Consider the following 20,613-nt stretch of genomic DNA (forward strand, 5'->3'; position numbering starts at 1 on the left):
TCAAAAAAGAAATAATGGTCACTATGCGATAGGTAATGTACAGGTGTGTTTAAAGTACTCAACTGGATCTAGCTTTGTCCTGAATAATTAGGCTGATGAGTATGAAGAGTTCATGACATCACGACACGTTCTACAAGACATATCTGGTCAAAACGCAAGGTAATACCAGGAACATTTGGGTCCTCAGTTACAAGCCCGGCAGTATTGAGCTTGACATTGCACTTCGAGACAGTTCGTATCTGGCTGTGAAGATCACCATCCAAAATGAGGCACAGTTAATTCTTTCTTCGCAGAGGTGCTGGAGACAGATCACCAGCAGGGATGTAGTAGTGTTCAAGTGTAGTGCCTTTATTACTTGATGGGCAGAACACTGCGACAAACCCCTCAGGTGCGGGTCCGTTTGCACCACAGAATGGGTCAGGACATGCAGTTGATACAAATTGTCTGTGAAGCTTGCCTCCACCTCCATTGAACTTCAATGAGACTTTCAACAGTGCGTGATGTGCGAGGAGCTGCGAAGCAAATTCCTTTGACATTAGCCAATGTAGTGGGCCTATAATCAAATCAGTAACATATTGCGATGTCTCCATTGTGGACCCACCATTGTTTTGAACTTTTTCAGCTGCAGCGTCGAGGTTATCCTGAATGTCCTGTTCATTCACAGTCCAGGGGTCAAATGTTGACGAACTGGGACCAACAATTGATGAAGGATTCTCTGCAGCATTTATATCCTCAGGGTTGATGCTCCAGGACGTCCACGGCACGCTTGAATCTGTGTGGGTAGAAGTAGATGAGGCGGAGGGAACTCGGTCTGGAGGGGGAGTGGTGCATCTTTGCGGTGGCAATGTTAAGTATGACCTTCTTTGCAAATCACTTAACAACATCAAATCTGATGTTCCAAGTATCACACCATTTAACCTCATTCCATATCTTAGTGACAGTTGTGAATAATGTAATCACCAAAAAGATGTAAGCGCTGCTCACCTTGTGGCAATGTCCTGGCACTTGACTGTGATACGCGCCTGCCCATGCACTGCAACAACACAAGTCTCCATCCCAATGCTGTATAATGTAGCTCGGAAGCCCTTTTGGTTGCCTCCAATCAGAAACACTTTGTTGTTGATGATATTTCAAAATGAATCCAAAGGCGCATTGCATATTTTGGCCACAAATCTGATCGGAACATCGATCTGCAACAGGTCAGATATGATCTGAGTCATGTTGAAAGGTACTTACGAGCGACTGATCACTCTCAGATAGTAGTGTCAAACATGCCTTGGGGAAGTCGACACTCTGCACGACGCCCTTGATCTGATAGTCCGGTCCATGAGCGACACTGACAACATCTCCAGGCCTTACATTGTAACCCCTTTCTTTTGTATACGTGATTGTTTGTGAGAGGTGTGTCTGTCGGACGAATGCAGGGGCAACTTGCATAATTGGAGGTCCCAAACTGTGCTCAATTTCGTCCTCATTGAAGATTGGGGACAAATCGTGGAACCACAGCTGCATCGCTCCTACAGGAAACCATGATACGATTCCGCATTTCCCCATATGTTCTCCCACAAGTACTTCTATACGGTCTCCGACTTGGATGGATTCGTCGTCGTGAGGAGGCTCGTAATGTTGCAGCATTGATAGTTGTGGTTGAAACGTGTGATTTATAGGACGACAATCTAAGTAGTGTCTTGACACTTGCACCTATGTATCAAATGTTAGACAGTGATGCGAAGTATGCTAGAAATGTACCTCTTCCTTAGAGATATCTTGACAAATGTGGGATATATCCTCCAATATTCGAATGAGATGTCCTTCCAAGTCCAAGTACGCACCCGCTACAACTCGTACTGTGTCCCCAATACAGAATACACGCTCCAGATAATGCAGTTGAACTTCTGTTTCAACTTGATCCCCATCAAAGGGGAGCTCTAAGCATGCGGAATCAAGTGCATGGTCTATCGACAGGATCGTACCGATCTCTGAGCATACTTTTCCTGTAACGATCCTGACCGCATCACCTACACGCAGGAACTGCATCGAAAATATCACAATTGTTTTTTGCACAAAGGATGTGTCCCACCCGGACTGCACATGCAGTCAAATATCGTCGACGTGAGGAGAGGCCATGTTACAATAACATTTACTCCTATTCTATTTTTCTTTTTCTTGTAACCATGACGCCGACTCTAGACTCATCTATACTCGGCTATTCTCTTATCAAGCGGGCTGTCCGCACTTCTCTTCTTTCTGATTGTAACATAGATACTATCTTGCGCCGCATGGCGGTTTCACCTATCTTTGCTATCTTGATAGGTCGTACTCTTTTTCCTATCTCTGTTACCTTTCTTGTCGCAGCTATGCCGCTCTCTTTTACCTATATAAACCCCATGTACCATAGCTGTATTCCTTAACTTAATCTACTGGGTTTTCCCCTTGAATCCTGATCTACAAGGTCTCCACCCTTGTAGCCTGAAACCTGATTCTAAGACAGTCACTCACTGTCTTAGCCTGAAACCCTTGATTGCGGTAGAAGTGCTAAAACCACTCACCGCCTAGGCAGAAGTGCTAAAACCACTCGCCGCTGATCCTGCACAGAAGCCACAGCTCGTGCAGTAGGAACCACCAGAAACCTTCCTTGTACTAGGAAGGCCGACGAACTGTTCGCCCAACAGGTCTATCTTGACCGGCAACAGCAGAACTATCCCAGTCGTAACAGGCCACAAATTCTAGGAGATACTGATGGCAGTTCTTCTGTAGAAGTCCCTTGTAGTACCTTTCTCCTTTGTATAAGGATCCTACAACTTCCTTGTTGTGAAGGATGTTGGTCACTGTGTTATCTTTGGGAAGGCGAGAAGGGTCGAGTAGTGCAACAGATCCCTTAGGCATGGGACAAGGGAAGTCTCGTGGAGGCACCAGAACCTTAACAAAAAGATCGGATTGCTCGGAATCGAACACATAGGCTATGGTGTCCTTGTACTTGCCATGTTTGATCCTAACCCACAATGGGTTGGGAAGCTTGATATGTGCGTGTTCTACTGCTTCGTGTTCCTCCTCTGAGATGCGCAGGTATTCTCTCACCGAAAGGCTATGTGAGGGCAGAAGCGAGGCTGAAATTGTCTTGGGGCTATCCAAGATCACATAGAGTTGGCCTGGTACCCAGGCCAACACGGTAGCAGTAAATCCTTTACTTTGAAGATGTTTGGCGATATACTGAGTAGCAGTTCCTGGAACACAATTAGTGACATGCTAGAGGATCAAAAATAGGCATACTATGAACTAGAAGAAGATACATCCTGTTCTCGATTGTGCTGGGGAACCAGGCAACTTTGTAAGGAAGGCGTCCCCTTGAAAAATCGCTCGGTTTCTTTTGGTACCTGCCCATGATATCATCAATCACAGTGGCCAACCTATTCTTGGCAGATGAGCCTGGCAAGGACGCAACATCAGACGTTTTCACAGAGGGGCCATTTCTATCCTCCGCCTCATCGTCCTCATCGTTGGATTCCCTTGCTTGGTCGTCAATGAAGCGCTAAGGTTGTTAAGTATAGAGTCACCAGTGATAAACATTTCACATACATTAGATAGCCTACGTTCCCCCTCCTCCCCCTCCTCCTCCTTGAGGAGGTCGTCATTGTCGTCAACTTCTGCTGTATCATTGATATAGGGCTACACTTGTTGCTTAGAATAACCATCATCATAAATCATAATCACACTTACATTAAATGGCCTATGCAATCAATGTTTCTTCTTCAGTGCGGATGTAGCTACGGGTGTGCATTTGGTTGCATTTGTCATATTTGAGGACATAGTGGAGGCCTGGGGTACGTAAATGGCCTTCAGGGCATGAAGATTTGCTAGCGCGATCGTGTCATTGCCGTCACCAGAGAACAACATGGCTAGGGTGTCCTTCCAGTCCTCCGCTGAGTACCGATCACCCAAGTAGGATTTGAATGCCTCTTCTGTCTGAGGATATGTGGCATCAGTGAGAAGGAAATTTTCCAGAATGCGCCAGGCGCCTTCATCTGCCTTGGGTGATGGTGTCACCAGATAAGTTCCTGTGTCATAGGGACAGGCTCATGAGTGACGAAGTCATGAATCATTCACGGTATTGAATACTCACCTTTGGTCATTCTAGACCGCTTCGGGGCGCATTGATCATCATTGGATGCAGCGCACTTAGCCATAGTAAGTTGGTCTGTATTGTACATCAATATTATTTCTGTGATGAAGTCCAAGCTTTACATACTTCAAGACAACTTGTATTTTCTATCCTAAGTATGTAGCACTAAGTGTATCGTATTGAGGTAGGGATTGAGGTAGAGATAGTGGAAAGAAAACCTGGCAAAGTGCAGGGTCAGAATTTATACGGCTCTGCAATATTGTGGCGCTTACTCATGATTACGGTGGAAGTGTGGATCTGTGGACATTGAAAAATGAAGATTTACCAGTGGCCCGATACTAGATAGACAGCCGCCTTCTGATTAACACTATTGTTCATACCCATTGTGGGCCAACCCGCTCCAGTAATATTATTGTTGCAGCTCCTGCCCCGCCCACTACAGAATGACATGTTGTAATAGACTTCAACTACACTGACATGAGCGCCGCTGCGCCACACCACTACGCATACTTGGGTATAATAGTAAACTACATACAAATTGGGAAAGAGAAGTGTAACACGTGAATTTGCAAGTTGATATACGGCTTTACATTTTCATTCAAACTCAGCCAGGATTCAGCGAGCCAGTCTCGCTGAATTCTGGCTGAGTTTGAATGAAAATGTAAAGCCATATATCAACTTGCAAATTCACGTGTTACGCTTCTCTTTCTTCTACACTTTGATTATTATATCCAAGCCAAAGCTTACCTACGTCGCTTTAGTTGTAGATCTCCTTACTTACTTTAATACTACTTGACTGGTGTATCTTTGTTACTTTACTTATGTATTTCTATATGTTGCTTTACTTGAGCATTTCCTAAGTCACTCATTGCTTGTGTCAGTCTATTGGACTAATTAACTACTCGTCAGAATTAACATGAATTGATTTAGGAATGGCGGGATGCTCTCCCTCACTACGTTCTGCCTGTTCTGAGCCCACATCTGCTTCATCCCACTTCAAAATATCTGAAGAGATGCTGGGAGAGGGAGCACCATATGTAACCTGAGTAAGGTCAGGCATGCAGATGTCAAGAGGCATATGGTGATCCAGGTTCTCGGCACGGTAGTATTCCTCGAGCCATCTATACCTGTATGTCAACACCCTATCCAAAAGGTATGCAATATTATTTTCGGTGTCTCTCAGTTGCTCCTTGACTTGGTGCAGTTCAAATTCCACTTCGATCATTGATTGTCCGTCCTTGACTAGGTAAATATTTCCTCAGACTTGTCGTGCAGTCTCCAGTATATAAATACTAACTCTCACCAGTAGTCTGTGTTCCTCTATGAAGTAATTGAATGTTTTGATGGAATTGCCTGTACCATAAGTAAGGTCTAAGTTGCTCTAGAGTCGTACACACTACTCATGTACAATCAGCGCCCATCTCTGAATTTTCTACATCAGAGTCCTCCAGCCTACATGCTGAGAAAAGTTGGAAACTCAGGTACAAATATTATTTATTGACCGCATGCTTTATATTCAACAATGCTTACTTTAGCGTGTCATTGCTTCCAACATGAATGCATTGTCGCAAACATTTCTGAGAGGGTGGGCCAGGCGTCCTAGGTTCAGTCCCTGCCTTGCTGTGCATAATGTAACTGATAGTTGTTACCACAGTGCCAAGTACTTATGTATTATTGTCCAACGATGCCCATTGTGACCATGCTGTCAGCTGAGGTAATGGTACTCTATCAAATATCAATGGCACCATGATAGCGGTTTTTTTTTTTGCAGACGCGCGACGCATGTTGCCTTTACAACATCAATAGTGGTTAGAGAGGCAAGGTCATGGGACTAGGTATATAAAGTGTCTCCTTTGCTACTGGTATTCCATTCATCTAATTCCTCTCAACATAGTATGAGTGATGATGAAAATCATCCACCTTTTTCTGGTGATCCTTCACGCAAGTGTAGCAGTTCGGCGCTCCATTCGGGCCCGCGTAAAAAGTGTAGGTCGTCTTCAACATGGTGTAGCCTTGGCTGTCTGACTTGTCAAACAGGGCTTCATCAAATACCCTGGTTCTTCATGGTCGACATTTTGGTTGCACAGTCTTTGCACTGTGTAACTATCCTGCTCTTCTGACTTTGGGCATACTGCGCCTGGAAGAATTACAGGACACTCTCATTGAGGATTATCCTGCAGAGTGAGTGCCGCTGTGACATTAAAATTCACACAATGCCTTCTAACATTTTCATTGTCAGCATTCGACGGGAACACAGGGTGTTCATGGAGCTCATTGATTTGTACCCTGGTCTTCTAGATCATCTAACAAATAGCGAGGAGGAGGATGTCATTCACGTGGGGGAATTGGTAAGTTCATTATATTGTAATACTATCATAGTCACTGTGTTACCAGATGGGTAAAGGAGCCTCTGGTGCACGAGGCGATGACACGAAGACCCTCAAATCTGTGGTTCTTGAGTGGCTTGTGCTGAGAGGACAAGTAGTCATACCGCCCCTCTCCAGAAACATCAAGTCTGACCGTGGATTCAATCACGAGGTCACTGGTGCATTGCTCTGTCCCGCAGGTCTTGACTCGTCGAATGCAGAGTAAGTCTTTCAACCTCCTGATAACCTAATAGCCTAACCGTAATAACTATCTAGAACCAAACAGAGTCTCAAAAGCAGTGAAACTGCAGTCCGTGGTGACCAATGGCCCATGTTCTTGTATGCTGGGTATGTCTATGATTCTGACGATCCGTGGAAGGGTTTACTGAGGAGCGAGATCGTATCAGCACAAACAGTGCGCTGGCAAAAATTCGGGAGAAACGTGCTGCTCTTCGAGAATTAGGCCCCTCTAGCACTACTTAATTAGTTTATATGAGCCATGACCCCTAATGTAATTGATGAATATTCCATCCCTATCATTGAAAGTGCACTATGTAAGCTAACAATATGCCAGTAACTTGATATGGTGAGATAACTCTGGGATACACTGAATAATTATGTAAGGTTAGGTATGTTTGAGAGAACATCAACAGCATGCTATTCTAAGACAACTTAGTAACACATTGTTGTTGTTGGTGGATTCTGCCATTGGAACCTGCCTGTGTAAAGCTAGCCACCATTTTTCATCCATTGTTGTATCAGGCAACTCTGTCGGTGATGGCCAATCCTGTCATCAGAACCTGCCTGTGTAAAGCCAGCCACCATTTTTCATTCATTACCACACCAGGCAACTCCATCGGTGATGGCCAATCTTGCCATTGGAACCTGCCTGTGTAAAGCCAGCCACTATTGTTTGAATATCATCAATTTGCTAGTAGATCACAATTTACTACCATACATCTGTCAATATTCTAGCTTGGGTAGATTCCATCAGCATAACCTGACTATCTATTGCTTTATCATGTGGTCTACAATTGTGATAGCAATTTTAATTATTATGCATTAGACAAAGCTAGCCAAATCTTTGCCATACTGCAGTCAAATGCCTGATGCAGGATAAGGAATTTGAACACCAACCTACCTAGTTGCACTTGTTTGTTTGCTTTCGGGGTCTCAGATTTGACTTTTTGTCTATCTTTTTGTTCTTTGTATGTTTGAACATGATGTATTAAGAGGATATCTTTCTATAGTATAAAATTTTAGTGTTGTGGAAGTCCGGTTTGGTCCGGTTGAGCAACAAATTTTGTGAACGCTGAACCGGACCTCACGTCCGGTTCAATCATTTTGCTGAACACTGAACCAGACGCCATGAACACGTTCATGGCGTCTGGTTCACGTCCGGTTCAGCGTTCAAACATCGAACACATTGTAAATATACTTGATTGTACTATAGCTAGTAGTAAGGAGTACTGGTACACTACTGTGAAGCAAGGCCAAGTGAAATTAATGCAAGGCAAGACTCATCCGTAGTTACCCCATTATCATGGTCTCCTTCACTTTCCTCCTCAGAGCCCTCACTCATGACCACTGACCTGCTAGCCTTGCATTTGCACAAGACAGCGTTGTTGGGGTCAACAAGCTTGGGTGCAGGGCGTGGGATACAAGTCGAGCGATGTGCCTGAGTGGGAAGCACAGGCAGTGGAGTATTGTCGTCGGGATCGTTGTACCATCGGATTTGACTACTCTGAATGTTGAACTGGACCGTGGTCCAGTCCACGAAAGGTCCAGTTCAGAACTGAACCTCCGCATCACTAGTATAAATGAACATATTTTGATGAGCATGAGGAATACTTGCCTGTGAAGAAGTGGCTGCAGGAGGCGATGCAATTTTTACACCAAAGATCTAGGGGGAGAATTACTGCATTTGGTCACCTGGGGTCTGGCAAACAATGCATCTGTCACATCCGTCAGACGTATCATCCTGGACCTATGTCTGACGCTGCATGGCCCTCCAGTCCCTCTTTTCACTACAATACATTGCATAATAAGGTGTTACACAGCACCTGCCAGTGGCCACTGGATGGCTTCTCTAATTCTGACTTTGAGCTTAGCTCTGATTCCAAGCCTACCCCTGAGGATGGAACCACTCTTGCATGTTACAATCCAGAGCCTGCACCTGCTGAAATTCTTTATGTCCTGGATTATAACTCGGAGGTGGATATGACAATAGAGGATGACTGCCAATTTTTCTTTGGCTGTGCTCTCGCTAATGTGATAGTAAATCAGGTCTCTATGATTGACCCATGTGGATTTTGTGGACAGTCAGGCCATCCGGTGAAACTCGTCAAGCAAAAAAGAACATTTCAGCCACAATCTTCATGTCCCCAGGCAATATCGTTCAGTCTTGGGGTAGCCGCAAACAGCTCAAAGGCATCTCCATCCACAAATGCACCAATTCACTGTCAACTATGCCCAGTGTCATCAGGTGATTGCGCCATCTTCTGGAAATACAATGTTCACCAACATGTCACCAGTTCTCATGACACTTCATATGAATCCCTTCTGGCTGGCTTTGCGAAGGAAATTAAAATCTCACAGCTTGAAAAGGAACACTTCAGGATACCACTGGATTTGATTGACAACAGTGTTCAGGATGACTCAAATGCAACTGCTGTGGCTAGTACTAGTCAAAACTTGTTAATGAAGCGTAGGCATCAAACACTTCAAGGCAACACTGGTTCCAAGCGCTCAAAGAAGGTTTAAATTTTAAATTTGATTCACGCACATACAGTACATCGAAGCTACTCCTACTATTACCTTAGTACTAGACCTATCATAATAGTTATATGTAACTGTGCAATGCACAATTTAATGTCACAAGCTGCTTTACCATCAAGCTGTGTTCTGAAGCTATTACTTACTTAAAATTCAATATGTAGTGCATGGACTTAGTGAAATTTTTGCTGGTCGAGTATGGTACAGTATGGTATAGTATTTGACTCATTTTCAGAGTCCTGGTCACTCAACTTTTGTGAGTCCGTGTTCAAAACTTTATGTTTGCTACCCCCTTGAAATCAACGGATCAGAAACTAATGACAGAAAGTGTGAAATAAATGGAGCAATCAAACAATCAATGTACAGGCAGTGTGAAGTGGATGAGTAGCTACATGAGCTCGTTTGGAAGGCATAGACACAGCAGGACCTACTGCAGGACATTTGAACCAACGCGAACCAGAGGACTGGACCTTCTCCTTCTTCACATCTTGATAGGACAGCTTCCAATGATGACTTGGTATGTGTATGGCCTTCTGCTCAAGCTCCATCAACTCCATTGCCCTCAGCATGTTTGCAGGCAATGCAACCCCAATTTCCCTGTGTCCAGGCATTAAATATTCCTTGTGCTCCCTTAAGATGTGCTCCAGCAGGTTGTAATACCAGATAGCATTGATGGAGACTGCAGCATTCTTCCGAGATGCCCTGCCAGGTTCTGGATGAAGTATCAGGTGACATAATTTGCATTTCAGGGGGATGTTGTGACACAGTGTGGTCTTCGATTCAGCATCTGCAGACCCATATCTGAATGCATGCTTGAAGCTGTCATCCAGGTAGGCACTGCACTGTTTGGCACAGTAATTGTGATGGTGCACTCAGGCACTCTGGAACACCCACAAAAGCCATAAGGATATGTCTCACCAACCTTGTTCGAATATATTAATGTAAGTACTGTAGTTTAGCAAATAAAAAATGTACTAATTCTTTTAAAGGTGGTTCCTTGGGTATATTGCTTAATAACCATAAGATATGTAGGCCCACATGGTTGCGCATGTTGGATATGTTTGCTTCACATAGCGAACACACAATGATTCGGCCACCTTGAGATAGTGTAAGTTGAGCACTGGCCTCGAGCGAAACAATAGCAGGAGTATCTAAAAATCATTATCAAAAATGCATGTACATAAATATGTGAAGCCTTACTGTCAGACAAGTGATATGGAAAGGTTTTTGAATCTGATGGAGTCACAGTGTTGATGGACTTGACCGATATCTTCAATTCCACTGCTTTTGCCCATAGTATGTCACATGCAACTTGCATGACATCCTGTGAGACCTGCCAAGTACTTTGGCCACCATTTACCTGAGTGAATTTGTCACTGTTGATATTGTCGCATAAGTGTATGAAGGTGGCCTCAGAATTAATGAGCTCGACAAGAGAACCAGGCATGGTGACAATGATGACACATTCTGTGGACTCTGATGTCCCCTAGATTACTGAATGAGCTTCAATGTATCCTCCATCCAATAGAAACAACTGAGAGACATCAGGTAATGGGTGAGTTAGGATCAGGGATAGAAGTTGTCTGGTAATTTTGCAAGTAGTTTGCACCACCTTCATGACTCCAATGTTGATGGATGCATGAGTAACACTACTAAGGCTTGCAGTAGTAGACTGAAAAACACCGATAGAGAGTGTGTGATCAGATCAAATGAGAGAAGGATATCCCCAACCAGAAACAAGTTGTGATCTGTGATATGACCTCCAGATATGTCAATGCATTTGTTTACCTTGGTATAACCTGCACGGACACACTCGAGTCGATTGAGGGATTTTGAGATGAAGTCCTTGTTGATGACAAGTCGGAAAATAGTTTGCTTATGGATCCAGTGTCCACTGTACAGTAGGTAATCTTCTGGATGTATGCCAGGGCCCTGTGGTAATACAAGCACCAAAGGGTTTGTGGGGAGAAGCTGGCTAGAAGATGGAGTGGGAGGGCAATCAACGATGAATTCATCAATCAATGCCTCTTGGAACGTCAACATGAGTTCCTCATCATTGCCTTCCAATAAACTCTCATGTCCTACCAGCACATGATCTTCATCTGCCGATAACACTGTTTCTAGGTGCTGCAAGGCTGAAGTGGGTGGAATGAGAGGAGAGAGCTTTGGTATGCGACTGACGTCCTCAAGTCTTTTTTCACTGGTAATCCTGAGATATTTATTCTGTTCGAATGGACACAGCACATTGATGGCAGGGTCCTTAAAAAGCTCTGTGAATGAATAATGAACAAGATTAAGCTCAGACATGGTAAGGACTAAAAGAGAAGCTTTGCACCCCTCACGCCATGCCAATGATAGGTCACATTGACCCAAAATAATGTCGCCACTCCAGATCTCCTGATTGATATGGTCAACTCCCTTGTGTCATGTGAGCTTTGGTCAGCAATGACCTGGATCAAGATCAGAATGACAATGCCTGAAGGCGCACAAATGAGTGTACAAATACCTAGGTTGACATCAATTTCAGTCATTCATTAGATTAAAAAAAGACTTACATTTGAGTATATGCTTATAATCGAAATCCAGTGTTACCTCACCATCACCAGTGAACAAGTTCAGACCTGGCATGTTGACAAGTGTGCCATAGAGAGGTGACTCCTGATTCAACATGTTCTTGATGAAAGGCTTGTGTCCAGCAGCATGTCTAGTCGCATCTCCATCTGTTGCAAATGACCAGATTGGTCCAACTGATGTATCTGCACCTACAGTACTCCAGCAGTTGATTGATTGGGCGAGGAGCTGCTCCATGTCACTAGTGTCCTCTGCCTTGCAAGTAGGAGCAGCCAAGAGTGGGTAAATTCCATCTTCACCAAAAAAGGAGGCACCTATGACTGTAAGTTTCTTGCCTAGATGGACCTCCCCACTGTGGATCTTCTGCACAATACTTGCAGCTGATTTGTATGTATGGAGGATGGGATCTACGAGATGAGAGTGCTTCCAACAGAGCCCACTGACTTTATTGTATTTGCTGAAATGAACAGCCATCTCTTTGAGTGTGATTTCATCTATCATGAGACTTACACCACACTTTGGTGAGGAATTGTTGTGAGGACTGAGAAATGATGGTACAAATATTTTCGATGATGTGCTCGTTGCAAATGGGACTGATAGTTGGTGTGATAGTGGTGAAAATGGAACAAGTGCACAGAGTCCAAAGGGAGGGCAGGCTAAGTTTTTGGTTGACTGCAAATAGAAGCTGCCATCCACTGAGCCTGTAAATGAGAGTAGCAATATCTAAGTCATCAGCACCATAGCTGCATGGACGGTGTAGAAAGCTGATTGCTGCTGGACTCAGTGTTACAAGAACATCTAGACGCTTGGGCCCCTACCATTTTTCTCCTTATCCTCCTTGTCTCCGCCCTCGCATCATACCCTTACCCCGACCTTGCTCTTGTTATCCTCGTCATCCTCGCATTCCCCTTCGCCCTCTACCTGTTGCTCTAGCAGAGCCAGTACATTTGGCCAGACCCTTTCTCTGACAATGCATACCCATGCTCCGTTCCACCCACTGACTGATCCTGTGGACAGCCCCTTTACCCTTACCATCCGGACGGTAACCTATGATACGATGCACGCTGCATCCCCTTTACCCTGTTTCCTTTCCTGATCTATGACTCGATGTGCAGTCCCACATTTTACTTATACTTAGTTCCGCAGTTGCACGATCATGTCACTGCTTGTTTCACTTCCTGTTTCTGTTCCTTGACTCATTTCTTATCTGCACGTTCCGGTTTGCCTATGACTCACCTCGAACGTGCCTTCCTTTTCTAGTATCACCCTTTGACCAGTTCTCCTTTCGGTAGTACGAGTTATCACCCACTAATATGTGTCCTCTCCTCTATATAAACTCGCTACCATGTATCTAGTTCCTTAACTTGAATCTACTTGGTTCTTGACCTCCTACTCCTAACAAGAGTGATCCTTTCTGCCTAGCCAGCAGTCTATATTCTATCTTCTTATCTGCTCATTGCAGATAAGTCTTTAGTCTCAATCTTTACTCATTGACTTTGTTGATGAGCAAAGCCCCTGTTAACTAGTTGGACTTCTGTCCTTCTATTAACGCAGATCTTACAATTAACCTTCGGGTGTTGTAAGCCTTGGCAGATACACTTATTGTCAAGCCCTGCTTGACATAAGCTACCCGATTTGGACATGAGCATTAAACCTTGCTTGCCAAAGCTTCACCAAGCGAGACTCCTAACTTTGGGCTAGCTCAGAGACGTCCTCGACTGTTGACGACACATGCTCTGTTTGAGCGTCGCCAACAGACACTATCCAAGTCCGTAACACTCAGCAGAAATTGTACTACCTAGACAACAAATATTTAGGTAGATCTTAGCATGATCTAGTCTGCTATACTTGCAGAGCAAGTGCATTCAATCCTATAGGGGTAGCTGTTTGGTATTAGTTTAGATCGTTAGTTATCAATAAGAGGAAGATAATCCAAAGCTATGAACTACTCATCTGAAGGGAAACTGTTGGGTCTGAAAATATCGGAGTCGTGTCAGGCATCGGACTATGTGTCGGACTGTCAGGAATGCATCAGATGTTAAAGGAATGTGTTGGAAGTGTGTCGGATTGTCAGTCAAATGAGTGTTGGGTGTGTCAGAATGTTTCAGAGAAAAGAGCGGATAGATATTTCGCAATACAATAAAGTACTACTAATATCCAATGACTTCCATCCTACTACTGAGTAGGGAAAAGTAAGTAATGCAATAGGTAGGAAGTACTAGATATTAAATAGTGACTATGTAGAAATTCGGAGTGCTATAGGCGAGAGTAGTAGTGATATTTTGGGTCCGAAATCCTATGTAATAGGACATGTGGTACTGTGGACTATGAGAAAACATGTAATAACGCTGTATACAATGTTTAGCAAGTCACGAGGAGTAAATGTGCACCTAGTGGGAATAGATGCAACTGGACAGGACATAGGGAGGACTGGTCTGATGTGCAGGAATGTCAGATTGGGCATCAGGTTGAGATTGGCAGTGCTGTGAGGACACATGCAATAATTAAACTCACAACTCACTTGCAGCTTGAGTTCATTCAGTTGATTGGCATAGATCCTGGCAATGTCTTGCATGTGTGCAAGACCAAAAAATATATAGTTGGTATGTGATTTGGGGTCCCTTGTGACTTCAGTGATGCATGCAATGTGCATGGAGACATTAGCACACTCTTCGCATGGAATATCCTATGTAGCCGAGCATCCCAGACAAAGTTTTGATCGAGCACAAGGTGTTGCAAAGTTACTGATGTCAACGGTGAAAGGGAGCAAGTCAGGGCCACTATGGTAGTGCTCCCAAGGAAAGAGTATCAGAAAAGGTCTGAGGTCCTGTGGCCGGAGAACAGGAACTCCAATGCAGGTCTCAGGATGGACAGAAACAAGACATGGCCTGGTCATTTATGTAATAAGTCTCATGAAATGAAGCCAAAATGAATGCGAAATGAGGTGTACCTATCAGATTCTAATATCAAAGAACAAGATAATGGTGCTGCAGAAGGCACATTTTCAGCTGCACATTTTTCTTAGCTGTAGCTTCACACTTCCTACTCCCTCAGTGATTACTGAAAGATCTGAAGTGTCTGTTAGCCCAAAGACTAATTTTTGAGTGAACGCCCATCTGACACCATTCACCACAGTCAGGACACAGAATGTTACAAGAACATCTAGACGCTTGGGCCCCTACTATTTTTCTCCTAATCCTCCTCGTATCAGCCCTCGCGTCATACCCTTACCCCGACCTCACCCTTGTCATCCTCGTCATCCTCGCATTTCCGTTCACTCTCTACCTGTCGCTTCAGCAGAGCCAGTACATCTGGCCGGACCCTTTCACTGACGAAGCATACCCATGCTCTGTTTCACCACCTGACTGATCCTGTGGATAGTCCTTTTGCCCTTATCGTCTGGACGGTAACCTATGACACGATGCACGATGCATCCCCTTTGCCCTATTCCCTTTCTTGATCTCTGACTCAGTGCGCAGTCGCACATGCAACTTATACTTAGATCCGCAGCTGCACGATCGTGCCCCTGTGCGTTTCACTTCTTGTTTCGATCTTTGATTCATTTTCTTATCTAGCATGTTCCACCTCGACCGAACGTGCCTTCCTGTTATAGTTATATCCTTTACCGATTGCCTCTCCCGGTAGTACAAGTTATCACCCACTAATATGTCTCCTATCCTCTATATAAACTCGCTACCATGTACTATATTCCCTAACTTGAATCTACTTGGTTCTTGACCTCCTACTCTTAACTGAGTGATCCTTTCTGCTTAGCCAGCAGTCTATATTCTATCTTCTTATCTGCTCATCGCGGATAAGCCTATAGTCTCGACCTTTACTCATCGACTTCGTCGACGAGCAAAGTCCCTGTTAACTAGTCGGACTTCTGTCCTTCTAATTAACGACGATCCTTACTGATTAACCTTCGGGTGTCGTAAGCCTAGGCCGATATAGCTTATTCATCTCGCACCCGCGTGACATAAGCTACCCTGATTTGGAACATAGGCGTTAAATCGTACTTGCCGAAGACCCGCCAAGTACGACCCCTAACCTTGGGCTAGCCCAAGGATGTCCATGACCATTGACGACACAAGCTCTGTTTGAGCGTCGCCAACAGATACCATCCAAGTCGTAACACAGAAGCTCCATCTGTTGCAAATAGCTGATGTGACCTTGAAGCTTATTTTTGTGAAATAACTTGTAGAGGGGCCTCAGAAGTATTTAATACGAGTAATTCCTAATCATTGTATTCTGATTCCGAGTCTGTGGATTTAGATTTGGCAATACTTTCCAAATTGTAGGGGTTCAATCACCCTACATAGTGGGGATTGTGTGTACCTGACCAACGATCTTCTGGTGGCAATACAGAATCAAGAAAAGCATCCAAGGCAGTCTGTGGAGTCCCAGATGAATCGGTTGAATCACAACAATGGTGTGATCATAAATCTAAGTCGCTGTGATATGAGTCCTTCAAACTTGTGTCCCAGTTGCTGTCATCATCTGATATCTTGTAGTTTGACAATTTGAAGGTCTGTGAATGCCACTGCAGTGAATCCATAGCAAAATATAGGAGTATGTGAGTATGAGACATGTCAATAATAATGACACGTTCGATGCGCATATATTGATCACATTGAAGATGGATCAACTCAACTCCAGGTCAAATGATAAATCAAAGGGAAGAACACAAGAAGCTGATATAGTGATCAATTGCAATGCCTAGGCTGCTATACTTGTAGAGACAAGCATGTTTGATCCAAGGGGAAGTAAGGAAAACAAATCCACAGTCGTGCAGTAGCTGCACAAGGCAAGCGACATAAGTGCGAAGCATGGGAAACTCACATGTGGGAATGCAAAATGCGAAAGTGCAAAAATGCAAAATGAAACTAGCAATAGATGAGGGCTCAATGAATGACAACTAAAAGGACTGCTGATAGATTCTGACTCTAGCTATGGACATGATGGGGAACTCCACTAACGTAAGGAGTGGTGTAGTAAAGGGTGAAAAATGCGGACCTATATATGTGTCTCACTAAGTGAGCCAAATGGGAAATAATGTATGTAATAAGGTATGTATGTCAGGGTCCATGCTCTAATATGGTGCCATATTGAATAAAATACGAAAATACATACCAGTGAAACTTGCTGGACAATGGATGGATGCTTCTGGATGATAGGGTGATGAAAGCGCAGGAAAGCAAGTGATGCGAGGGCATCACAAGGCATGGGAAAATCATGTGATGCGGGAAAGCATTGCCTGATATGGAAACAGCTGGGGAAAGGTCAGGGAATGATGCTGCAAGTTGGTGCTGCAAACCTGGGTGATATGAACTGAAGTCTAACACATTGCAAGCCTGCAATAATGTGAATCTCTACAACATGTTTTAACTCATAACATCCAAAATCCTGGATTTAGAGGACAGCACCCTTCGACATTCTTATTAGATCAGCTATCTAGACATATTCTATGGTATCGAAAATGCCCCCTTTTCAGTAGTTGGCAAAGAATTTTATTAACATCTTGCGCTGCTATCGTGTAACCCAGATGGACTGACTGGAAAGTTGAAGTGGCTGTATATTAAGGTTTAAAAGCTTATGTAAAGTTGAGCACCATATCTGGAATTTCACTTTGCCCACCTCTTGCGCTAGAATTGCTCTAGAATTTATTGATATCGCTGTTCCAGCAGGTTTCTCTGTGTCAGGTGATGAGTGCTCTCATGCACCCAATCGAGCAGTCAGTACACAGTCACTATCTATCATCTTTTTTCTGCATCAAGTGGTTACTCTCAGGCTATAATATCATTCGTGTGCATAGAAAGATGCTAACTAGCAGACTATTGTGATGCATCGCTAGGGCATAGTCATGTCCCAGTTGGGAAGGTGATGCATCACTTTTTGCACCACACATGCATTGTTCTTGCTGCTTCTTTGATGTGTACCTTGCTTACCTACGCTATCAGGTCTCATAATCTGACTACTTAACCTCTATTTGGCAGCTGTCTGCTGGATTATGCTCAAATACTAACCTACATACATTATACCTAGGCCCTCCCAGCATATGCATGTTCTCACTGTTTCTTTGCTTACTAACCTACACTACACCTAGGTCCCTCATCTACTGGTGTATGCCATCTCATTCTCAGTGCTTCTTTGATATGTACCTTGCTTACTCACCTATACCACACCTAGGCCCCCCCCCCCCCCCCAATCCATCCACTGGCTCATCTGTCATACCATATGTACATTGGTAAGTATCTAGCAGACCTCTTCCCATCCATCCACTAACATCATATAACATATGTATTTTTCTCTTCCTATGTACCTTGCTTATATACACTACACCTAGGCCCCTACTGCTCAGTACTTTGCTTCTTTTGTGGTGAGTACCTTGCTTACCTATGCTACTCTGGACTTGCCTTACAATCTGGCTATTCAACCTCTCTATTTGGCAGGCCTTTTCCCATTCCAAGTCTTCTGTAAATATACTCCAGCTCTCTCTATATGCATGTGCCATAATGTCATTCTCAAGATTTTTTGTCACTAAGTCTGATTCCTATAGCTAGCACTATGATAAATAGTATATATGTTGTTTATAAATGAGAGATACTCAAATGTTCAATTGCTCTCATTTCATATAGTCAAGAAAGTGCAATTATATCGGTAAACAACAACAATCATCAAGTGACAGCACCAAGATATACACAAAACTTAATCTACAATATTCCCAGATCATGTATGTTAAGCCCTCCTATAAAATAAGCATATGTCAGTGTCATATAAGCATAGGAAGAAACAACTTACTTCTGGGATGCACCAATGTCATTGTCATATTCTCTTAAATTGAAAGGTTTATGCACCCAGTGAGATGAGTCTGGGACTGACTGAAAGTGGTCTGATAATACTGAGGGATCAAGCACTATGTCATGTTGAGTGCACTTTGCATGATAAGTTTTCTTTTCAGGTTGGGCAGCTGGTGCTTCTTTGTTTGTTGGCCCAGTACCCTCAAAATCTACATAAGGAACTGAAGGCAGAAAAACTTCAGGATATGGCTGTGTAGGTACATGATGTTTGATGTCATTATCATACATAGGAAGTGGTTGATTGTGATCAATGAAGGAGTGATAAAGCCAGGCAAGTTTCCTAGAGGGTTGAGTATGCTTAAGTCCAAAATTGGATTGCTGAATGTACAGTAATTGAACATGACATCAGAGTGGGAATAATTGGCCACAGTGAGTTGAAGATCAGGTGATGCATCAAATAATGCATTAGTTGATGTTAGTGCTGCATCTGATGCATCTTCAATGAATGACTCAGACTGAGGAGTCATCTGGTACAAGCCTGCCCTCTATATGACACACACCACTCTCTGACTGCCCTGTGTCTGAGTCATCATTTGATGAGTCAGGCAATGAATCCTCCTTGTCTTCCTCACTACCTGAGTCTTAAGGTTGCATAGCCTCAAACATTAAAATAAAATGAGTATGTGCATTTTGACAACTGGCTCATAACATACACAGAGCATCTTTTACAAAAGCTAGGAATGCAACCTGTATTGCATCAAAGTTGCCATACCGCTGATCAAACTGTGCCCCACTTTTGAGTTGCCTGACATGATAGCTGTGGTTCATAATATTAGTCAGCAATATTGTTTTCAAGTTGATGCTCACTTGAACACAGACACTTCCCCCATGCTGGGATTGTTACTCCCCATCAGAATCAAAAACTTCCACCCACCAGTGGCATATGTAAGATATCTAAGGATACAATCAAGCATTGGGCCAACCTCATAGATAGCTCTGCAGTTTGGTTTTGCATCAAGCAGCCACACCCCAATATCAATCAAGTATGAAAGTACATACTTGATCTTCATTGCATTGTCAATCTTTGGTAATTTCCCAGACTTCTGATGTAGGTGTGCTTTTGTATATCTTGCCTTTGCCTTTCTATATTTCCTCTCAATTTTATCCTTGATCTCTTTGCTTTCTTCTGAGTACATGCGACATGTGACCTCATGACATTTTTTCAGCTTTGGCCCTCAATTGGTCACTGTCACGAGTACCTTTAACAAACCATTATTCTTTCCTAAATCTTCCTAAGTGTCAATACACAGCGCCCAAGTCAAACCCTAACCCTACCTTGAAAGCATCTACCAGTTCAGAAATACCTTTAGCGCCCACGACATGTGTCTTCGATGTGACTGATGAAGAAGACGAGTTCTTTGATTGTGAATAGATTAGATTAGATACGATAAGATAAGATATGGTCACATGATGCTTCTTTAATATTCTACAATGTTCTATGGTACGATTCCCTTTTCCTTTTTATGATTGGCTAGTAGTTGTATCTCAGTTTCAATCTCAGTTTCAATAGTTGTATATAGGTAGCACATCTTGGTCGATAGTTTCTTAGTTCAAACCTCTCGTATCTACATTGTAGCAATCCAAGACTTACTTGCTCCTCTCCTCACTGTTGTGATTATCCTCATTTGAGTCCTAGTCTCTGCCCAGTGTTAATTTGTTATTGGGTTGTGACAGTCACATTCTTGCAATTGATTTCTCTATCTGCAACATGCTTGACCTTTTCCTTGTAGTATTTATGTAAGTATATGTCCATTTTTTGTGGTGCATGGGTTCCCTTAAGTTCGACACCACGAGATAACACAGCGTCAAACTTCAGACACCACTCATGTGGCCCAGACAGGCAGGGTTCATTTGCCACTGAAACCATGATGTGATTTACCAATAAAATATGTAGTTGGTACATGTCTGATATTATTTGAAC

General features: G+C 43.4%; 5 protein-coding genes across 5 annotated transcripts; 2 read left to right on the forward strand and 3 right to left on the reverse strand.

Moving 5' to 3' along the window:
• Nucleotides 1-275: 275 nt before the first annotated feature.
• On the reverse strand, nt 276-5,345 carry EDB93DRAFT_1250367 (uncharacterized protein; the record flags this gene model as incomplete). Its single annotated transcript, XM_041453005.1, has 13 exons — nt 276-553; nt 602-858; nt 911-930; nt 985-1,173; nt 1,237-1,701; nt 1,750-2,031; nt 2,659-3,224; nt 3,271-3,529; nt 3,577-3,666; nt 3,718-3,727; nt 3,806-4,055; nt 4,121-4,195; nt 5,075-5,345. 13 exons carry the CDS (start codon nt 5,343-5,345, stop codon nt 276-278), a joined length of 3,012 nt encoding a protein of 1,003 aa, XP_041307755.1.
• Nucleotides 5,346-6,155: 810 nt separating this feature from the next.
• On the forward strand, nt 6,156-6,889 carry EDB93DRAFT_1070591 (uncharacterized protein; the record flags this gene model as incomplete). The annotated part of the gene is made up of 4 exons (XM_041444960.1): nt 6,156-6,301; nt 6,360-6,468; nt 6,515-6,708; nt 6,763-6,889. Coding segments are annotated over 4 exons (576 nt in total), but the record flags the coding sequence as incomplete, so codon positions are not given.
• Nucleotides 6,890-8,778: 1,889 nt separating this feature from the next.
• Nucleotides 8,779-9,249, forward strand: EDB93DRAFT_1085311 (uncharacterized protein; the record flags this gene model as incomplete). The annotated part of the gene is made up of 1 exon (XM_041445901.1): nt 8,779-9,249. The coding sequence occupies one exon, from the start codon at nt 8,779-8,781 to the stop codon at nt 9,247-9,249; it is 471 nt and encodes a 156-aa protein (XP_041307757.1).
• Nucleotides 9,250-11,037: 1,788 nt separating this feature from the next.
• On the reverse strand, nt 11,038-11,673 carry EDB93DRAFT_1054106 (uncharacterized protein; the record flags this gene model as incomplete). The annotated part of the gene is made up of 2 exons (XM_041444727.1): nt 11,038-11,310; nt 11,353-11,673. Coding segments are annotated over 2 exons (594 nt in total), but the record flags the coding sequence as incomplete, so codon positions are not given.
• Nucleotides 11,674-18,570: 6,897 nt separating this feature from the next.
• EDB93DRAFT_1250371 (uncharacterized protein) lies at nt 18,571-19,828 on the reverse strand (the record flags this gene model as incomplete). The annotated part of the gene is made up of 7 exons (XM_041453006.1): nt 18,571-18,580; nt 18,634-18,853; nt 18,919-19,147; nt 19,191-19,273; nt 19,346-19,437; nt 19,500-19,628; nt 19,692-19,828. 7 exons carry the CDS (start codon nt 19,826-19,828, stop codon nt 18,571-18,573), a joined length of 900 nt encoding a protein of 299 aa, XP_041307759.1.
• Between the last annotated feature and the right edge of the window lie 785 nt (nt 19,829-20,613).

This window comes from Suillus bovinus (assembly GCF_016758785.1).
Source record: "Suillus bovinus strain UH-Sbo-P2 chromosome Unknown EDB93scaffold_27, whole genome shotgun sequence".
In the NCBI taxonomy this organism is placed as follows: domain Eukaryota; kingdom Fungi; phylum Basidiomycota; class Agaricomycetes; order Boletales; family Suillaceae; genus Suillus; species Suillus bovinus.